This window comes from Mustela nivalis (genome assembly GCF_964662115.1).
Source record: "Mustela nivalis genome assembly, chromosome: 2".
NCBI classification, from domain to species: domain Eukaryota; kingdom Metazoa; phylum Chordata; class Mammalia; order Carnivora; family Mustelidae; genus Mustela; species Mustela nivalis.
Window position 1 is genome coordinate 42995000 of NC_139021.1, and position 17168 is coordinate 43012167.

Genomic DNA, 17168 nt, shown 5'->3' on the forward strand with positions numbered 1-17168 from the left:
GGACTTCTGAGTTTGGCAAATTAATACCACCCCTGCTTCAGGTAGATTGGTGGGGAAATTGGTATTTTAAAATTCCACTGGCCAGCAAGCTTTATGATTGTCATATAATTGAATTATAGAATTTCTCATTACTGTCTAAAACCTCAGGAAATCCAGCGTGAAGGTTAAAAGCACAGATCGTCTGGGTTTGAACCCCTCGTTTCTCTTCTCCCTAGTTTTGTCAACTTTGGCAAGTAATTCTCTGTGCCTCTGTTTCCTCATCTATAAAATGGGAATGGTGATAATACATACTTTATAGATGTTTCTGTGTTAAATGAGTTAATTGGTATAAATCATATGGGACAGTGCCTGACCCATAGTAGATGTGATAAAAGTAATAGCTGTTATTATTACTTCTAATATGTAATCTGAAAAAGAACTTAAAAGGACTGATATATGAAGCCAGCTTCTTTGTATCCAAGATTATAAAATTAGAGTAAATTCTTAAGTACTTTTTTTCATTCTGAAAATTCTTCAAAACAGTAATTTTTAGGTGGCTACTTTAACAGGCAGAAAAAACTAGGAAAGGGGAATTCTGTCTTAAACACAATAAATTTGCTGTACCTTTAGGACCCTACTTCATAATACAAGGCTATGGAAAAATGGTTTGCTCCCAGCCAAAGAAATATATCCTGTCTACTATCAGATTATAAAAGCCACAAACATATTATTCAGAGTATATCTGCATGTAAAAGTTTAGAGTTTTATATACTTGTATCGATTCCTTTAAATCACATCATGAAATTCATTTCAAGAGCATTCATCTGAGTTTCTAAGTGCCCACCATATTTAAGTATATTGGGTTTAAAAAGAAGGGAGTAATAGTTAAATATAGCCATCTTTTAAAACCAAGAAGAGCTGATTGCCTCCTAGAGCACTAGGTACTTTTATTTTTTATTTTTTTAAAGATTTTATTTATTTATTTGACAAGTAGGCAGAGAGGTAGGCAGAGAGAGGAAGGGAAGCAGGCTCCCTGCCGAGCAAAGAGCCCGATGCGGGGCTCGATCCCAGGACCCTGGGATCATGACCTGAGCCAAAGGCAGAGGCATTAACCCACGGAGCCACCCAGGTGCCCCGGTACTTTTATTGTTAAAAAATCCTACAGCAGTTCTGGCTTCTAGGTTTGGTTTGGGCCTCTGAAACAAAATATTGAAGTTTCTGAATTCATTATATCCTTAAAAATAATAACTAACATTTATAAAGATGAACCCACTTAACCTGTCCTTTCTTTTGGTGGTTTTGTGATAGATAGTATCATGATCTCAGCTTCATTCTGCCCACTACAGGATAAAGGCCATACGTAGGTGCTGCCAAGCTTTCAGCCTTGCTGTTCTGGGTCAGATGAGGTCCCATTGGTTCTCCACAGGCTATCAGCTCATCCCTTCATATATACTGATGGCGGCCCTTTGCTGTTTCTAGTGGCCAATGGTCTCCATTCTGTCGTAAGTGTAGTGTTATCTTCCATCTCCTACATCATAGATTGCTTTTTCTGTTCTCCATCTCTTAGAACTACTCCTACACCTTGACGCAGTCCCTCTCTTCATAGATGTGTTCTCTTCTGGAGGGTCCTCCTCTTCTCTTCTCGCCCCCAAACAATTTGTGTCCCAAAGAAAGCCAGAACTCAATTTAGGACTTTCCTGTAATTTTGCAGTCTTTCAGTAGTTATGTATGTATATGTTTCACATTTTAAACCATCTCCTATAGGCTCTTTTGTCTTTCTGTGACTGCATTTTAATACAGCTATCCATTTTATAGCAACTGATGTTTTATAGGTGGTCAAGATTTAATGGTGAATAAAAAATTGCTTCTTTAAAATCTGGGCCTTACAAACATAAGGTGTTTTACATAGGTTTGTCTAGAGCAGTCAATATATATATTTTTTTAATTTTTTAGAAGAGTTTAGGGGCGCCTGGTTGCTCAGTGGGTTAAAACCTCTGCTTTTGGCTCAGGTCATGATCCCCACATCAGGCTCCCTGCAGGGAGCCTGCTTCCCCACCCCCAACCCCGGCCTGCCTCTCTGCCTACTTGTGATCTCTGTCTGTCAAATAAATAAACTCTTAAAAAAAAAAAAAAGTTTATTTACTTATTTGACAGAAAGAGAGAGAGATTACAAGTAGGCAGAGAGGCAGGCAGAGAGAGGGAGAAGCAGTCTCCCTGATGGCGCAGAAAGCCCGATGTGGGCCTCCCTGGATCCCAGGACCCTGAGATCATGACCTGAGCTGAAAGCAGAGGCTTAACCCACTGAGCCACCCAGGTGCCCTATAGCAGTCAATATTCTAAATTAAGGAGGTCCCAAGAGGGAAGTTGTCTCTTGTAGTATAGAGCAACGTAAGGACTTTTTTTTTTGTTTTTAAACTCAGCATTGCCTATAAAGACATTGTTATTGCTACTACTTCAACAGAAGAGAAGATAGCATATTTATTAGGCATTTGGTTTCTGTAGCGATTTTATTCATCAGTGTATCCAAAGTAGATGCTGAGGAGTACATCTGATTTCTCCCTTCTTATACATTTACATATATATGTGAATCTGTTTATTTTATAAAAATTTCTTGCCTTTGGATTCCTCTCTTATTTCAAAAAGAAATTCTTTCAGAAGGTAGTCTGGGATAAAGAAAAGTTTTACTGGATTATTGGCTTTGGTGTTTCTGTTGGTTTCAAGGTCAGGTGCAGTTTGAGTCTACATGTCACTGAGAATTTTAGGGATATATAGCCAACTCGAAATATTGCGTAACTGTCCAGTGTGGTATATGGACCCTCACAATCTCTACTGTACAATACCTGGGAAGGTGGATGCCTGATTAAGGCTTAAACATCATGTTTGATTAATTTTGGAGACTATAAACATTTAGAGTTTTAAATAAAATTTATACAAGTAACATGTAAGAAATTTGAGGACTTCCCAGTAAGGACTAAGACAGAATTACTAACTATGGAAATAACTTCTATCCCCAAGTGACCTATACTCAGGGAATAAAAAATTACTGTTGAATATTGCTTAATCCAAATCTCTTGAGAGGTTTTTTGGGTTTGTTTTTCCTTTTTCCTTTCGTTTCTTTTTAAGTTTTGTGCTATGTGAATTTAAATGCTAGGAGAAGAAACTTTAAGGTGCTTTTTTCCACCTTAATTATTCATGAGGAAGTAAGTATCCATTCTTACTGGACAGCCTACTAAGTCATAATGGTGTTAACAGTAACGAGGGTAATAGCATCTAATGTCTAATGAGAGTTTGGGGTGTGCCAAGCTGAGCATGTAATAGGAAGTACCTCTTTCAGTCTCCACAGCAGTGCACTCGAATGTTGTACCCGTGTCCCACTTTACAGATGTGGAGACAGAGACATGGAAAAACTAACCTGAGCAATGTCACCTGACTAGTAGGTGGCAAAGCTAAGATTCAACTTCACTGGGCTGAATGAAGTCTCTTCTGCCTAAGCTCTCCGGGGCGGTAATTAATTTCTTTCATGCTTGGCCTTTGGATAACTTAACATTACTTTTTCCATTGCCTGTAATAATGATTGGCCATTATAAATAATTTTTACTAAGCTGTTGATCTTTTCTTAATCCAATAAATGGAAAAAACTTTTTTTTCTTTTGCTACTTTGGAGAAGATGTGATTTTTCTTTATATATCAATTCTTACACTTTAAGCCAAAATCTGTTCATAAATACTGTCTTTAAAAGCTGCCATAGGTTTCTCTCTGTTTCATTGTGTCTTATGGAATGTGAACTTGATTATACTTTCTTTATTTCTTCTGGAAATAGTGGTGTGGAAGGTAATCCTGATGAATCTAATTAGCCATATCACATTTTCTTGAAGTTGTGTGTGCTCCAAACAGTTTTATCTAGCTGTTTTATGAATCAAAATTACTTAAATAAAAATATTTTGGTTTTCATCATTTTCCTTATAGAATTCAATGTGTGCATGAGAATAGCCATGAGAATGGATATTTCAAGTGCATCTGATTATCACGTAATCATGAAATTATAAAGTTTTAAGAATTTGTATATTTGGAATAATTACAGATTTAAAAAACATTGCAAAGATAATACAGAGTTTCCAGATGCCCTTCATTAAGCTATAATAAGCTTTTGCTAATTCAGAATAGTTGGGGAAATCTTCAGCTTGAGCCACTGGTAATCAATGTACCCTACAAGGAATCAAAACATTCAAACCTATTTAAGGCATTCAAATGTAAAATGATGTCTACTTAGCTAAATTGAGTGTGCTTTTCTCTGTTTTCCATACTCCGTATTCTGGTACTTGACATTTCTTAAAATGTTGGGAAAATTTTAATTACTTGAAACTTATCAGAGGTTGAATGATTGTTGTCTTTATAAAAATTAAAAATTTTTTTCTTGCCCCCAAACCTCTAAATATATAGGCTTTCATTGAAAATTCAATATGGAAGATGCGCAGTACATATTTTAACTATGGAAGACATTTTCAGTTTATTTTCTGTGATACCTAGAAAAATGCAAAAGGTATCCTATCATTTCCACAATCATGTTATTTTGGAGGTTAGCATTCCTACATCAGCTTATTATGATCTGTTTTCTCAAACTTTTAAAATTTGACAAGAATAAGCCCAGTGTTTCATTTAAAGTGAAACGTCATTTTGTTTTAGAAAGCATGTACTAATCCTGTTTTGTTACCTGAATATCTCTGAATCCATTCTAATGAGTCTGTCTTCCTTCCACCCATGTCAAATCCATATGATCCAATTTGTGTGGAAATGTTTAGTGCTCGGCGAGATTTTTAAGAGGTCATTGTGCGAACTGGTTGGCTATGGAGTAAGGCTCACTATTTCTTGAAAGCTGCTGGAATCAGAGCTATGTGAAAATTATATTAGCCTAAGATTTGATTTTTTAACTACCAATCTGACTCTTGAAAAGAAAACTACCAAATATAATTCATTTTTCCTAACAAAATAAAGCATGCCTATAGAAATTCCCAGAGTGAGAGGGTTCTGGGACCAGTGCTCCCAGACATCATATTGTATAATGTAATCATTGAAGTTGTTTAATTTTGAGCATACAAGGCATTTAGACCAATGACCTTCTGTTTTCCTTGAGCTCTGATGACTGGCCTTGCTATTTGTGTTTATTTTCTAGAAGTGAAACACTCCGCCTTTCAAAATTATGTTTTTGTAGAGCAGCCAAGAGAACGGGCATGGCTTGCTTCTATTCCGTGTAGTGACATAACGTGCTTATGGTGCTTTCTTCCTTTCCCCACCCGCTTTGCATCCCTTTCCTAGATGCGCATCGGGAATTCCTTCACAGGCCTGCTTCTGGATACGTGCCAGAGGAGATCTGGAAGAAAGCTGGTAAGAACTGTTGAAAAACACGAGTCTAGTGTTCTGGCAGCTGTGCACAGTTGTTCATGCAGTGATGTGAGGAGCGACAAGGAGGGCCTTTCCTGCGAACAACAACAAAAACAAAACAGCCCCCCCCCACCCACAAGCCAAAAATTTTAAGTCCTAATTAATATTCTTTCACCAGGCCTGATTAGAACATGAAATAGTTTTCATTTTAGGAGCATCTGCTAGTGCCACGTAATTGACCGTCTGGCAACGTTTCTGTTTTAAACCCCTGTTTTTCAGGTGCTGTCATGGTTTTGGGATGAAAGCTGGCATAAGAGGTCTCAGCTTGCATGCAGTTTACTCTTAATGAAGAAACAAATCTGATGTTTTAGAAATTAAATTGCACACGTCAGTCTTTTCTCCTGATTTTTAAAAATAGAGATTCAATTGGCACATCTCTGAAATTCTTTTAAAAAAAATCCTAACAAAACTCGTTGACTTGTTGAGGAACTAAACTTCCAGATTTTATGACTACAACCATTATATAAAATTGATCGCCTGTGCTAATTAATACTCAGTGACCTGAACTAAATTGTTTCCTAAATTAAATGACCAAGTTATGCTAAACTTCTATTCCTCCCTCCTATGTACAGTGTCAGATTTTCCTTAAGAGATACTGGTCTCCATTCTGGGGCTCATTTAAAGTTCCCGGTGTCACACTGGCTTCAGAGAGTTCAGATCTGGCAGAATGTTGGGGGAACACCAACTCTTAGAAAAGTTAAGCCAAAACCTTGTGAAAACTGACTCATGAGAGAAAACATATAATCTGTTTCAAGAGTTAAAGATGATATGACAGACACATACTGTAGCTTTGAGCTGCTCTAAATTCCAACTATTAAAATAGTTTGACTGGAAAATGCTCTTTCTGCAAAGGATTGGATGGGTGTAGGAGACATAGTGAAGGGAAAGTGTCTTTTGAGGTTGTGATTTGACCCAGCCATGTCCATAGTTCTTTGCAACTTGGCTGATGCTCTGATCATTTGACTCTTATCAAGTGTTTTTACAGATTTTTAAAGAAAAACCTGATTTTGTAAGAGTGACAAGAAGTTTCCAAATCTGATAGTATGCTAGACCTGGTAGCTTCAATTGAGAACCAGAAGGCTCTCTTGAATGTCCAGTATGCCCATCAGATAGCATATTCAGCTTAAATGCTATGTCTGTTGCTCAGCTGCATACTCTTACCAGATTCACAGCATCACCTCTAAGATTTCTTCCTGGGTCACGGGCTACTCTCCAGCTGTTAAAATGTGCCAGGTGTCACCTATCTGGAAAAAGAATTGCTACATCTTCTTTCTGAGCACTTTTTCTTCCCCATTCTTAAGCTGTCAGTGCAACTTATTCTAGTAAGAGACACAAAGAATGGTCATTTGGGACAGCAAAAGGATGACATTTTCTGTTGCGGGAGAGAGTCTTTCTCTGCATCTCTCTTATTTATGTGTATTTAAGTTAAACCCTTGATAGTTCATAAAGAAAAATTGACAGGAAAGCCTTGTGTAATCCAAATTCTTTTGCTGTGCTATTATCTGCTCAAGTCTTTGTTTGACTGCTATTAAGCGAGAGCAGATTTTTCTGAACGTACCACCTTTGTTGTAAAGTCAACTTGAATAGCTCTGCACAAAGGAAGTCCTACCATAAGTGGTAAGCAATTGGAAGCAGATTCAAAACGGCACTGTATATTTGCCACTTAATCAGGTTCTTTAAAAATTTGACATGTTGTAATCTATTGAGTCCACTCTTATTTTTCTTCACTGTTTTATGGGTTTCTGAAACTAATTCTGGGTATATTGACATCGTGAGGGCTACACGAGGAGAGAAAGAACAATGCTTGCTTCTGTTCGGTCTGTAGACTCTAAGAAGCATTTAACCTTAGCAAACAAATGATGCCCAGAACATTTTTTAGATGCGCCTATTTCTGTCTTAGGACTTCAGTCTAAAATAGGACTTGGAAGCGGAGTCAATTACTTTTGTGTATTTGTGTTATTCTCACAACAGTATCCCTCATCTGCTACGCAAAAACAGTTTGGGGACAGTTTTCTATGGATAGATGCTCATATTGAGGAGTATATTAAATCCCTTAAGTACAGGTGACAGTTTTATCTGGAAATCTTTAATAACTGCTTTTAATATTTATCTTTATAGGCTTATTAAAAAGCATTTCTAGTGTTGAGAGTCAGGGCATCCAGCATGATAAAAACACCAAGGGCAGAATGTGACATCGGCTTGTTAACAATTGGAAAGCTTTTTCCCCCAAGATTCTAAAATCTGCTGTGGGCAAAATTTTTTTTTAAAGAAAACCTATAAAGTATGTCTTTGCCATCAAAGTATTATACATTACCTTTGTGGTAAAAGATAAGTAAATAAAAGAAAGTTTAAAGCATTTGAAAAATATCAAAGGAGTAGAGCTTTCAAAATTCAATGTAGTATAACCAGTGCATCCTTTTTCATAGGAAATTATAATTGCAAAAAGTATGTCCTGTGCATGAATGTATGTCATACAACTGTTAGCACCATTTTATTTTGAAATGATTTCAAACCTGCAGAAAAGTTGCAAAAAATGGTATAAAAATTGCTGTATTTTTTTATCCAGTTTTCCCTATTTTACTGTATTTGCTTTAATATCTTTCTATTCCTCTTTCCTTCCCTCCCTTTCTTTCTCTGTTACACATATTTTCCCCCAACCACTTGAGAGTAAGGTGCAGATGTAATTCCCTTTTACCCTAAATATTTTAGTGTGTATTTCCTAGGAACAAGGACATCCTCTTGCTTAAATAACTATAGTACAGTCACCAAAATCAGGACATTAATAGTATGTAATTCACAGACCCCATTCAAATTCTGCATGTTACCCCATTAAGAGTATAACAGTGTAACAATACACATTTTAAAATATTTTGGGTCCTAACCAATGTTGAAGGCCTCATTAGTTTCCCCCTAAAATTAGGATTTTTAAAAGCAACAGCAAAAGTAAAAGAACACACCATAAAGGTATGAAAAGTCTTCATAAAACTGAGGAAAAAAAATCTAACGTAAAGATGGTTTTCAAATCACAACCGAATGTTTTCTTCAGTGTATTTCTTTTTCAAACGATCAGTGAATGTTTGCAGTTGGTAATAAATATTCAAGCACCTTGCAAATGTCCTACCAACTCTCTTTGCTGATCTGTATATGCCTGTGGGATTAGAATAGGAATGCATAATTTAAATATAAATTGCCTGATTTGCATACACAATTAGTCAAGCTACAGCTTTGATCGTAAGCAAAAATTATTGTCCTGTATTACCACTTAGATAGAATTTTAATTCACCTTGAATATTCAAACTAAATTAGACCCTGGCTGTCTAGTTAGAAGGGCAGTACTTCCCTGGTGCCCCTGGTCGTTTATGATAGGGTAATAAAGGCATCCTTTCGCCTCCTGGTGAAGACCTACAAGCTCTGTGCGGTGCTGTTTCTATCCAGGTTTTAAAAGGCATATCTTAGAGCAACCAACAAAGGCTTAACATATTTTGGTTAATATTTCCGGTCTGGATCTTTCCCTTATAGTTTAGTGTGTAAAACCTAGCAGACAGTCATTACAAAAGAAAGAAGTTCAGAAATACTGTGACTGAAGTGACCTGGGCTACAGGAAGTCATGCCGGCTAATTACAAGTGGAGAGCTTTCGATGGTCCTCCAGACCACGGCTCTAGATGTGTGAAACAAACCACTGAAGTTTAAGAAACCTTAGGAATATTTGCATCTCTTACATTTTTAATCTACAGTAAAACATTTTTTTATTAGGAATCTATGTTTTTAATTAAACAGAACATTTAATTAAGGTGCTTTTTAAGTGGGTGAAACAATTAAGTGCAAACACTTGAATGAAACATGTCATAATTAGTTTTAATAGAGTGTTAATTGGTACTAGGTTTGCCAAGTTAATAATTACTGCTTATTAAATTTTCAATTAATCATTGTCATTTTGCTTTGAATAAAGATGAAAATTAGATAAACTAATTTAGGGGGAGGATATTTTCCCTTGTTAATTAGAACAGTTAATTTTTTTAAATGGAAATTACTTGTTTTAGTTGTCAATCTCATATTGTACATTAGTCAAATCTTTGCACCCTTTCCACAGCCAAAAATAAAGAGCTGATTTGACACCTTGCAGGTCTGTAGGCAGGCCTGATTGTTTTGGCCTCTGGTATGATTCAATTACATTTGTCTAGTGCAACAGTTGGTTATGTAAAGCTGTGGATATATTTGATGGAGTCGATGGGCAATGGCTTAAAACTGGGAAATGAGAAAATGATTTTTACAGAACCCTACCATCTAGCTAGCCCGTTAAGGGCATAAGTCCACATGACTCGGGAAATGACTTAGGAAAAAGAAAAGCCAGATCATCTGTTTCATCCTGGATTTTCTTTGCAAGGTCTACATTGACATAATTGCCGTGTGAATTACCTTCACTATACTGCTGTGTGTTTCACTATTGTGCTGTGTTTCACCAGCAAAACAATTGTTAGCCCTTAGATGTGTATATGTGTAAAATCCATCCCCTTCCTCTTTTCTTTTGAAAGCTTTTGAACATGGACTCCCTATGTGCATATTAACCTATAGCCTTGTAGCAAACCACCTCAACGTGTCTGAATTATTCTAGGCAGATTTCTGGTAGTGGTATTCGTCCTTTAGCTACTGAAGTCTGGTTTCCTAATCATTTCTGGAGGTACTAGTTTGATAGAAAAGTTGTAGTGATGCAGTAGTAGTTTAAAAAATATTCCCAGACAACGCATGTTAAAGAAAAAAAAAAAAAAAAAAAACCTCAAACTCACCCTTTGTTTTCCTAAATGAATTTCAGAAAGCTGCTCGTTTTTAGGCAGCCAGGAGAACTGTCCAATAATTGCGATGGGAGTCACGCTCCTACTCTAGAATTGTGTTTAACGGCGGTCAGTGGCCAAGGTCCTGCGCTAACAGGGAAATGTTCTCTTGTCCGGTGCGGCCTTCCTGGCACACAGAGGAGGCGGTCAACGAGGTGAAGCGCCAGGCGATGACCGAGCTGCAGAAGGCGGTGTCGGAGGCCGAGCGGAAAGCCCATGACATGATCACGACCGAGCGCGCCAAGATGGAGCGCACGGTGGCGGAGGCCAAGCGGCAGGCGGCGGAGGACGCGCTGGCCGTCATCAATCAGCAGGAGGATTCGAGCGAGGTGAGGTGCTGGTGGGAGCTTGCGTGGCAAGCGGATCGTTTCCGTAACGCGGGCTCTCGGTTTGGAGTCCAGGAGGTCCCCAATAAAAGTGGGTATTGGATTGTAGACAAACCCATCTCTGGGGTGGGGGTGGAAATTAGAATAATTTGGGAGGAGTCCTGGCACTTGTGGAATCCATGAAGACCTTGAGCAGATGTCTTTATTAATGACCCAAAAGGACAACTCTGCCAAGAAGGGTTTTTAACGTCTTTGGTGGATAACAGATGAAAGGGAAATGCTCACAACTTCCTCGCACTGTTTAGGGCTCCGGACTCGGCTGTGTGCGCGTGCCTCTGTCAGCGTCTGTGTGTGGTTTTCTGTAGAAGGGGTTCCATAGGGTCGCCCTGTGCAGACATGCTCTCCAAAGTCCTACTGTGGGGCTGGCATCGCAGCCACTCCCTTCATTATGGGCCCTAAATTCCAGTAGGAAAACGGCGTCTGCATCAGTTCAACCTTTCTGAGATCCACCGCACAATCTGTTTTTCCATGTTATTTTATAATAACCATTATGCCCGTCATTTCATAGATCACATCGCCACTGGAGGTAATATTATTTGGTATTACCTGAGTATATTAAAATACATACCCATAACCCAAATGGCTCAAGGATCTAGGAAGTAACTAAAACACGGTACTTACCAGGATGCTTTTTAAAATAGAGCCTGGAAAGTCAGAACAACGTGGTAATACTTTGCATGAATTAATTAATGTGGCCCCACAGTCACCCCCCACCCCAGGGTAACTTCAGATAAAGGACTATAGTTAGCTAGTCTCACCGAGCTGAACTAGCAAAAGCGTCCACTGGCCTACTACAATACATATCTATAATTTGTGAGGGAGAGTAAGAATTTAATTTGTACCAGGCTTCTCTGTAGATGAAAGACCCTGCGGGAATCACTCAATGCCCAGAGTTTCTATTTAATGTGTAGCAGATGAATAACAAGGGGACAAAAGGAATTGATTTTCAACATTTGAAAGTTTCTCAGGAAAAGAGGGACAAAGGGAAGTTTATCTACTCTTTAACTGCTGACTTTTCCATTGTTGAATTAAGCTAGACATAAATTCGATTTTATTGGCATCTTGTGGCTAAAATATTTAAGGACCTTGTTTTGTGTTTTGTTGTTGTTGCTGTTGTTGTTGTTGTTGTTTTAATTTCTATTAACATCCTTTGGAGAGAATTTGTCCTACTCCATTTAAGTTAGTAATACCATGAAACACAGTAGTTGCCTTCACTAAAACATCACTTACACAAGAACACTTTGGGGCTGTTCTGTATGGTAGGGATATTTTGTAGTGGCCTACAAAATATTTTTGTAGTGGCCACCACAAAATATCCACCAAATGAATGTTTAGGAAGAGATTGAAAAACTAAGTCTTTGTATCTGGGAAATAGCATGCTGTATTCCTTCAGGAGCTAAATGCTTTGTATCTTTATTCCTGACATCCATCCAGAAAAATCCAAGTTCTTGACACCAGGACTTAGCGCTATTGAAGTGAGGATCATTACAGTCATTTTTGGATGCAGATCATCTGAGAGGCAACTTAAGTCTGATTTCTTTAAACTGCATTACCTCTTGTAAGACTTAGAGTCAGTGTGGGGGACTTGATCCCGCCAATAATTGAGTTCCTTTTCTTCAAAAGCAATGTAAACATTTTCCTGAGGCTAGGAGAGCAAAAGGTAGAAGAGATTTCATTGGAATGAAGCTGAGACTCCTCCAGACTTGGACATAAGTCCACACACAAATATACTATAAAAGTGGTTTGACCAAGGACTTGACGGAGAAGTTAATCCACTAGCCCTAAATTAATGTTGGACTTCTTCTGAGGAATGACAGGGTCTGGGAATAGTCAGAGTGCCTGGTGGTAGTAAGTTTAGTCAGCTCTATCTTATGCCCAAATTTATAGGTAAATGCTTTTTTTATTTTCCCCTACAGGGATTCTTTACTTTTAACTTAGAAGTGAGGGCAAAACTTTGAATCCAACATATTGTTTTTTTTTAGTGAATTTTTTCCTCTCATTGTGGAATATATGCCTTTTCATAGAAATGACCTGATAAAAGTCACCCCAGCAGTGATGCTTGTAAGTCACCTCAGGTCCAGAAAGCTCCATAGGCCCCTCTGGGACAGAAGCAGAACAACTTTGATTTCCTTGAGCTAGGGTCTAACTCCTTATTCCAGCCTTCCCCATGGTTGGCCCCAGGGTGGGCATCTCTTAGGCCAGGACTGCTTGGCCCAGCAGAGAAGAGAGCCCAGGAACTTCTCAGGACTCTCTTCTGTTCCAGGGGTTTTCTTGAATTTTAGCTGCTCAACCCTCAGATAAGACCCACCAGTGCTGTAGAAATTTGACAAATTGTTCTTTGTTCTTTAGAAAAAATACATAGGCAGTCTCACTGCCATAGTAATTGGTTGAAAAAAAAAATTCCCATTAAATGTAGGAATCATTGATTTAAAAACTGTACTATGAAATTAATGGGCATTCCTCAAAAAAAAAAAAGGCATGTTTGTGACCTGCCCAGGGCAGTTTGTGATTCAATACCTACAACTCTACATTACTCATACCCACATATTCATTTATTCTTTCAACGGCAAAGTTTTGAGCTTTATTCTGTGTCGGGGAGGTTGCTAGACGCTGAGGGTACCTATGCTCTTATGTAGGATACAGTGCATAGAGGAGGCACATCACTAAATTATAAGAGTCAGGAACTGGTCAGGAACTGGTCAGCAGCTGCGTTCCTTTCCCTCCAGCCTCACCGCTTCAGCACTGCTTTCTTGGGAAAGGAGCACGTCAGTACCTCCGTGCAGTAGGAAGAGAAAAGATGGAGAAAGAAGCCGTGTCAGGCTTTGAGAGCAGGAGGGCTATGTGGCTCGTGAAGGTTTGGGACGGCTCATTCAGGCTGCAGAGTGGAGAGAGATGAGAGGAAACGAAAAGGAGGGACCAATCTGTTTCAGGAGACAGATGGGGATGAAGATGGTTGGAGGCACTGGGGTTGGAGGAAATTGTATCCATTGTAACCGTTGCTGGGAACCCGTGAGATAAAATGGACAGGATATTATGACACGGGGGCTATCAAGGAAGAGGAGGGTGTCCAGTCAGAGGGGTTGGAGACACACATGTCAGGTGATCCTATTTGAACAGTCTTCAGAAACTCACTGGCTTTGATCTGCCCAGGGTGTGTTTTTCCTCTGGGGGAGAAAGTTGGTAGAACAGGTAACCTTCATTTTTGGGGTGCATAAACAACACAGGTTAAAACACTGTAAGAAGCTCAGTCAGTGACTGAATCCAACTAGACAGTTCCCCTCTGTGAACCTAAAAAGTAAATAGCACAAAGTCTTAAATAGTTTGTACTGTTCAATGTGAAAATCAGGATAGTAGACTACAAAGGCAGGGTACAGGGTGACCATACCTCCCAGTTTGAATGACGCAGTCCTGGTTTACTCCTGTTGTCCCTTGTAATTACAGAGTGGTCCCCTTTATTCTGGAGAGTTCTGGTTTGTACGATGAGTTATAAAGTCACACCATTTACAGGGCCACGCTCAGGAGATTTGATGGCCATCTTTTGCTAGCAAAGCTCCCAGGCAGTTGCATGGGGTAGAAGGAATTTAAGAGGAGGACCTGAATCTTGGTTCCCTCTCAGTTACCCTGTCTGGTGTCCTGGGGTGAATTCTTTCCCTTCTGTGAGCCTTTATTTCTTCTGAAGGAATGAGATGTTCTTTGCTTACCTCATAGGGGTGTTTCAAAGTTTTTTTGTCTGTTTGTTTTTTGTTGAAGTAGAGCTGACACACAGTGTTCTGAGGATTTTTTTTGACACTGCATTTTAATTCAGAGTGTTTTGAGGGCTGTAATGCAAGACTTCATTATCTGCTCCTGTTTACCACAGTCCTGCATCTCCAGATACACTGTATTTCTGACTGAACCCGGTCTTTTTCTCCCTTACTTTGAAGCCCCCTCCCATTCTAGACATGTACCCATCTCTCACTTAGATCATACCTGATCTCATCTGAATCTTCAAAAAGGCATATGTAGGGAATATAAATGTACAAAATACTATGTTTCCCTCTGTTAGGGACTTCAGGACAGAGTCTGAGTTTCTGCATCTGAAGACCAGATCTTTCGATCTGGTAGTTTCTTCTGAGCAGTTTGTGTTAGGGGCCGGCACCCAGGATTATTTCTGGGATTTCTGAATTTAACCTTCCTCTTTCTACCTGTTTTTACACATGGAAAATGGACCTACTAATGCCCATTCCGCTTAGGAAAACCAGTGGTTCTGAAAAGTAGGCAGTGGAAAAATTCCAGGAGGAGACTGGAATTGAAAACCTTGAACTGCAGAGAAGAGCAAGAGGAATGTGTAGAGTCCAGAACGAATAGACACAAGTGTCATCTGTTGTGGGGGCCATGTGGTTTATCATCTAGACAGGGACTCGTCGCAGAGGAAAAGGGGGTGCTCTCGCCAGGACCGGTCAGTCCCGTACAGCAGGCTGCCCCCGGCACACAGAAATTCATGCCAGCATGGTTGGTGGGGGTGGCAGGAAGTTTGTTTGGCCTGAGGCAAGACCAACAGACCTGCGGTGAATGTTTAACTCTGCCAGGCATGGTAGACTCTTCCTGGGAGCCCAGGTAGTGTAGACGGGGTTCTTGTCCTTGTTATGCAGCCGAGGAAAGCTGAGTTTCGGGCCGGTAGGCCTCTCTACTCAGGGTCTCAGCAGTAAGTGTGAGCTGGCCCTCAGCCCAGGCTGTCTGCCTCTGAGGCCACCTTCTTAATAGCCACATGGCAGTAGGGGAATTTTCTTTCTTTCTTTTTTTTTTTTTTTTCCTGATTGTATATCAGTGTATCTACTTCCTCATTGGACTTCCTTCAGATTATTCCTAACTAGTTCTCTAACTTGGGTTCATAGACTAGTCATTGTTATTCTGGTAGAATGATGCTGGACTTGGGACAGACATCTGAGCAATATGATACTTTCTGGGGGCTCCTGGGTGGCTCAGTCAGTTAAGTGTCTGCCTTAGGCTCAGGTCATGGTCCCAAGGTCCTGGGATCAGTTGGGACCCCTACATCATCATGCTCCCTGCTCAGCAGGAAGTCTGCTGCTCCCTCCCCTTGCTCATGCTCTCTTCTCTCAAATAAAACCTTTAAAAAATGTATGGTATTTTCTGTGCTTTCTCTCCTTCTCTCTCTTACAGTGTATTAACGTATAAACCTAGAATATACTGCCAGCATTAGCGTAAATTTAAAAAAAAAAAAGGAATTTGCCAAATCTGTTCATCTTAGTTTTTTTATTTTTTCATGTTCATATTTGGTTCTCATCCTTGTATAGTTTTTTCCCAATGAACATTGTCAGATTGGGCCTGTTTCCTAAGAACCTGCTGTAACTCTTCTTTGATACCCATAACCAGTACTAGCTTAGGGGATCAAAGTGAATGACTGCAAACAAAGAGTAAATAATTGTAGTATTAATAGTTCTGAGGTTTAAGCCACCAAATTGGTATCAGTCTCCCTCTGCTCCCCCGCCGCCCAGATTAAAACGGCCTTTATTTATTATTCCTGTAGAGGTGTAGAACTGCACAGTTTCCATTGAAGTTGGACAATTTTATTGCATTTAAAGAGAAACACTGATCAAATCTTTAAGCTTTATATTTCCAGAACCTGCTAAGCCTGACAGTGTGAGCATGTTTCATCGGGGGGGGGGGTTTCATCTTCTTTACTCCTTCTTTAATTAATGGAACCACTCCCAGTGGACTCTGTGCCATATGTCCCAAACCACAGAAACCTGACCTCAGTGGAGACTTTAGAATCAGTTACCACACAGTTATAGCCCAGGAACCTCGCATCATGGTTTCTATAAGGCCCCCATGATCCTGTCAGACCCCCTGATCCCCAGAACAATTTGTAGCTCTCAGAGCATAAGCTGTTGTGATTCTGTGTTACAATAAGATTTTTTGTTGTTTTCATATTAAACGGCCAGCTGTCTGCATCCATAGATGTTCACGGTATAGTCGATGGAGCACTGGACCTGGAATGGTCTAGAGTGGCTCACCTCTTGGAGCTTTGGGTTTCATATCTGTAAAACCAGGGTAATGTTTCTGTGTCTCAGTCTGTAAGGTTGTTGAGACACGCAGATGAGTAGAAGTATTTTATAACCTTCCAAGTGAACAGGGTGTATAAGAGAGAGAAATAGAAAACCAGTTAAGAAGCTATTCTACCAGGAAGGGCAGGGAAGGAACTTGCATAGTAACTATGAGCTTGGAAAGCTGGGAAGAGAGACCATGGAGCCAAGATCTGTGAGGATTGGCCCTGAGTCATTGCAGGGGGCAAAGACAGAGGAGCTTCTAGTAAGATGACAAAAGTCTTGAACTTGACTATTGCCAGTGACTGAAGCAGACGACACCACAGAGGCAGGTTTAGGGAATACTGACTTGGGTGACAGGAGCATCATGATGGATGGAGTTCCACAATGTAGCTCAGGAAGGAAATAAAGGCTGGAGAAACAGGTTGGCGTGTCATTTTGTTGCAGCTGGTACTTGAAACCATGAGGAGGGCTGACAAGGGAGAGTGGG

General features: G+C 39.7%; 1 protein-coding gene across 1 annotated transcript in view; it reads left to right on the top strand.

Annotated features, from left to right (window-relative positions):
* The window catches only part of RUNX1T1 (RUNX1 partner transcriptional co-repressor 1), a 130213-nt gene that overhangs the window by 103565 nt on the left and 9480 nt on the right, over positions 1–17168 (top strand). The window contains 2 exon segments of the mRNA XM_082719647.1: positions 5293–5361; positions 10387–10577. Coding sequence (XP_082575773.1) covers positions 5293–5361; positions 10387–10577 — 260 coding nt within the window.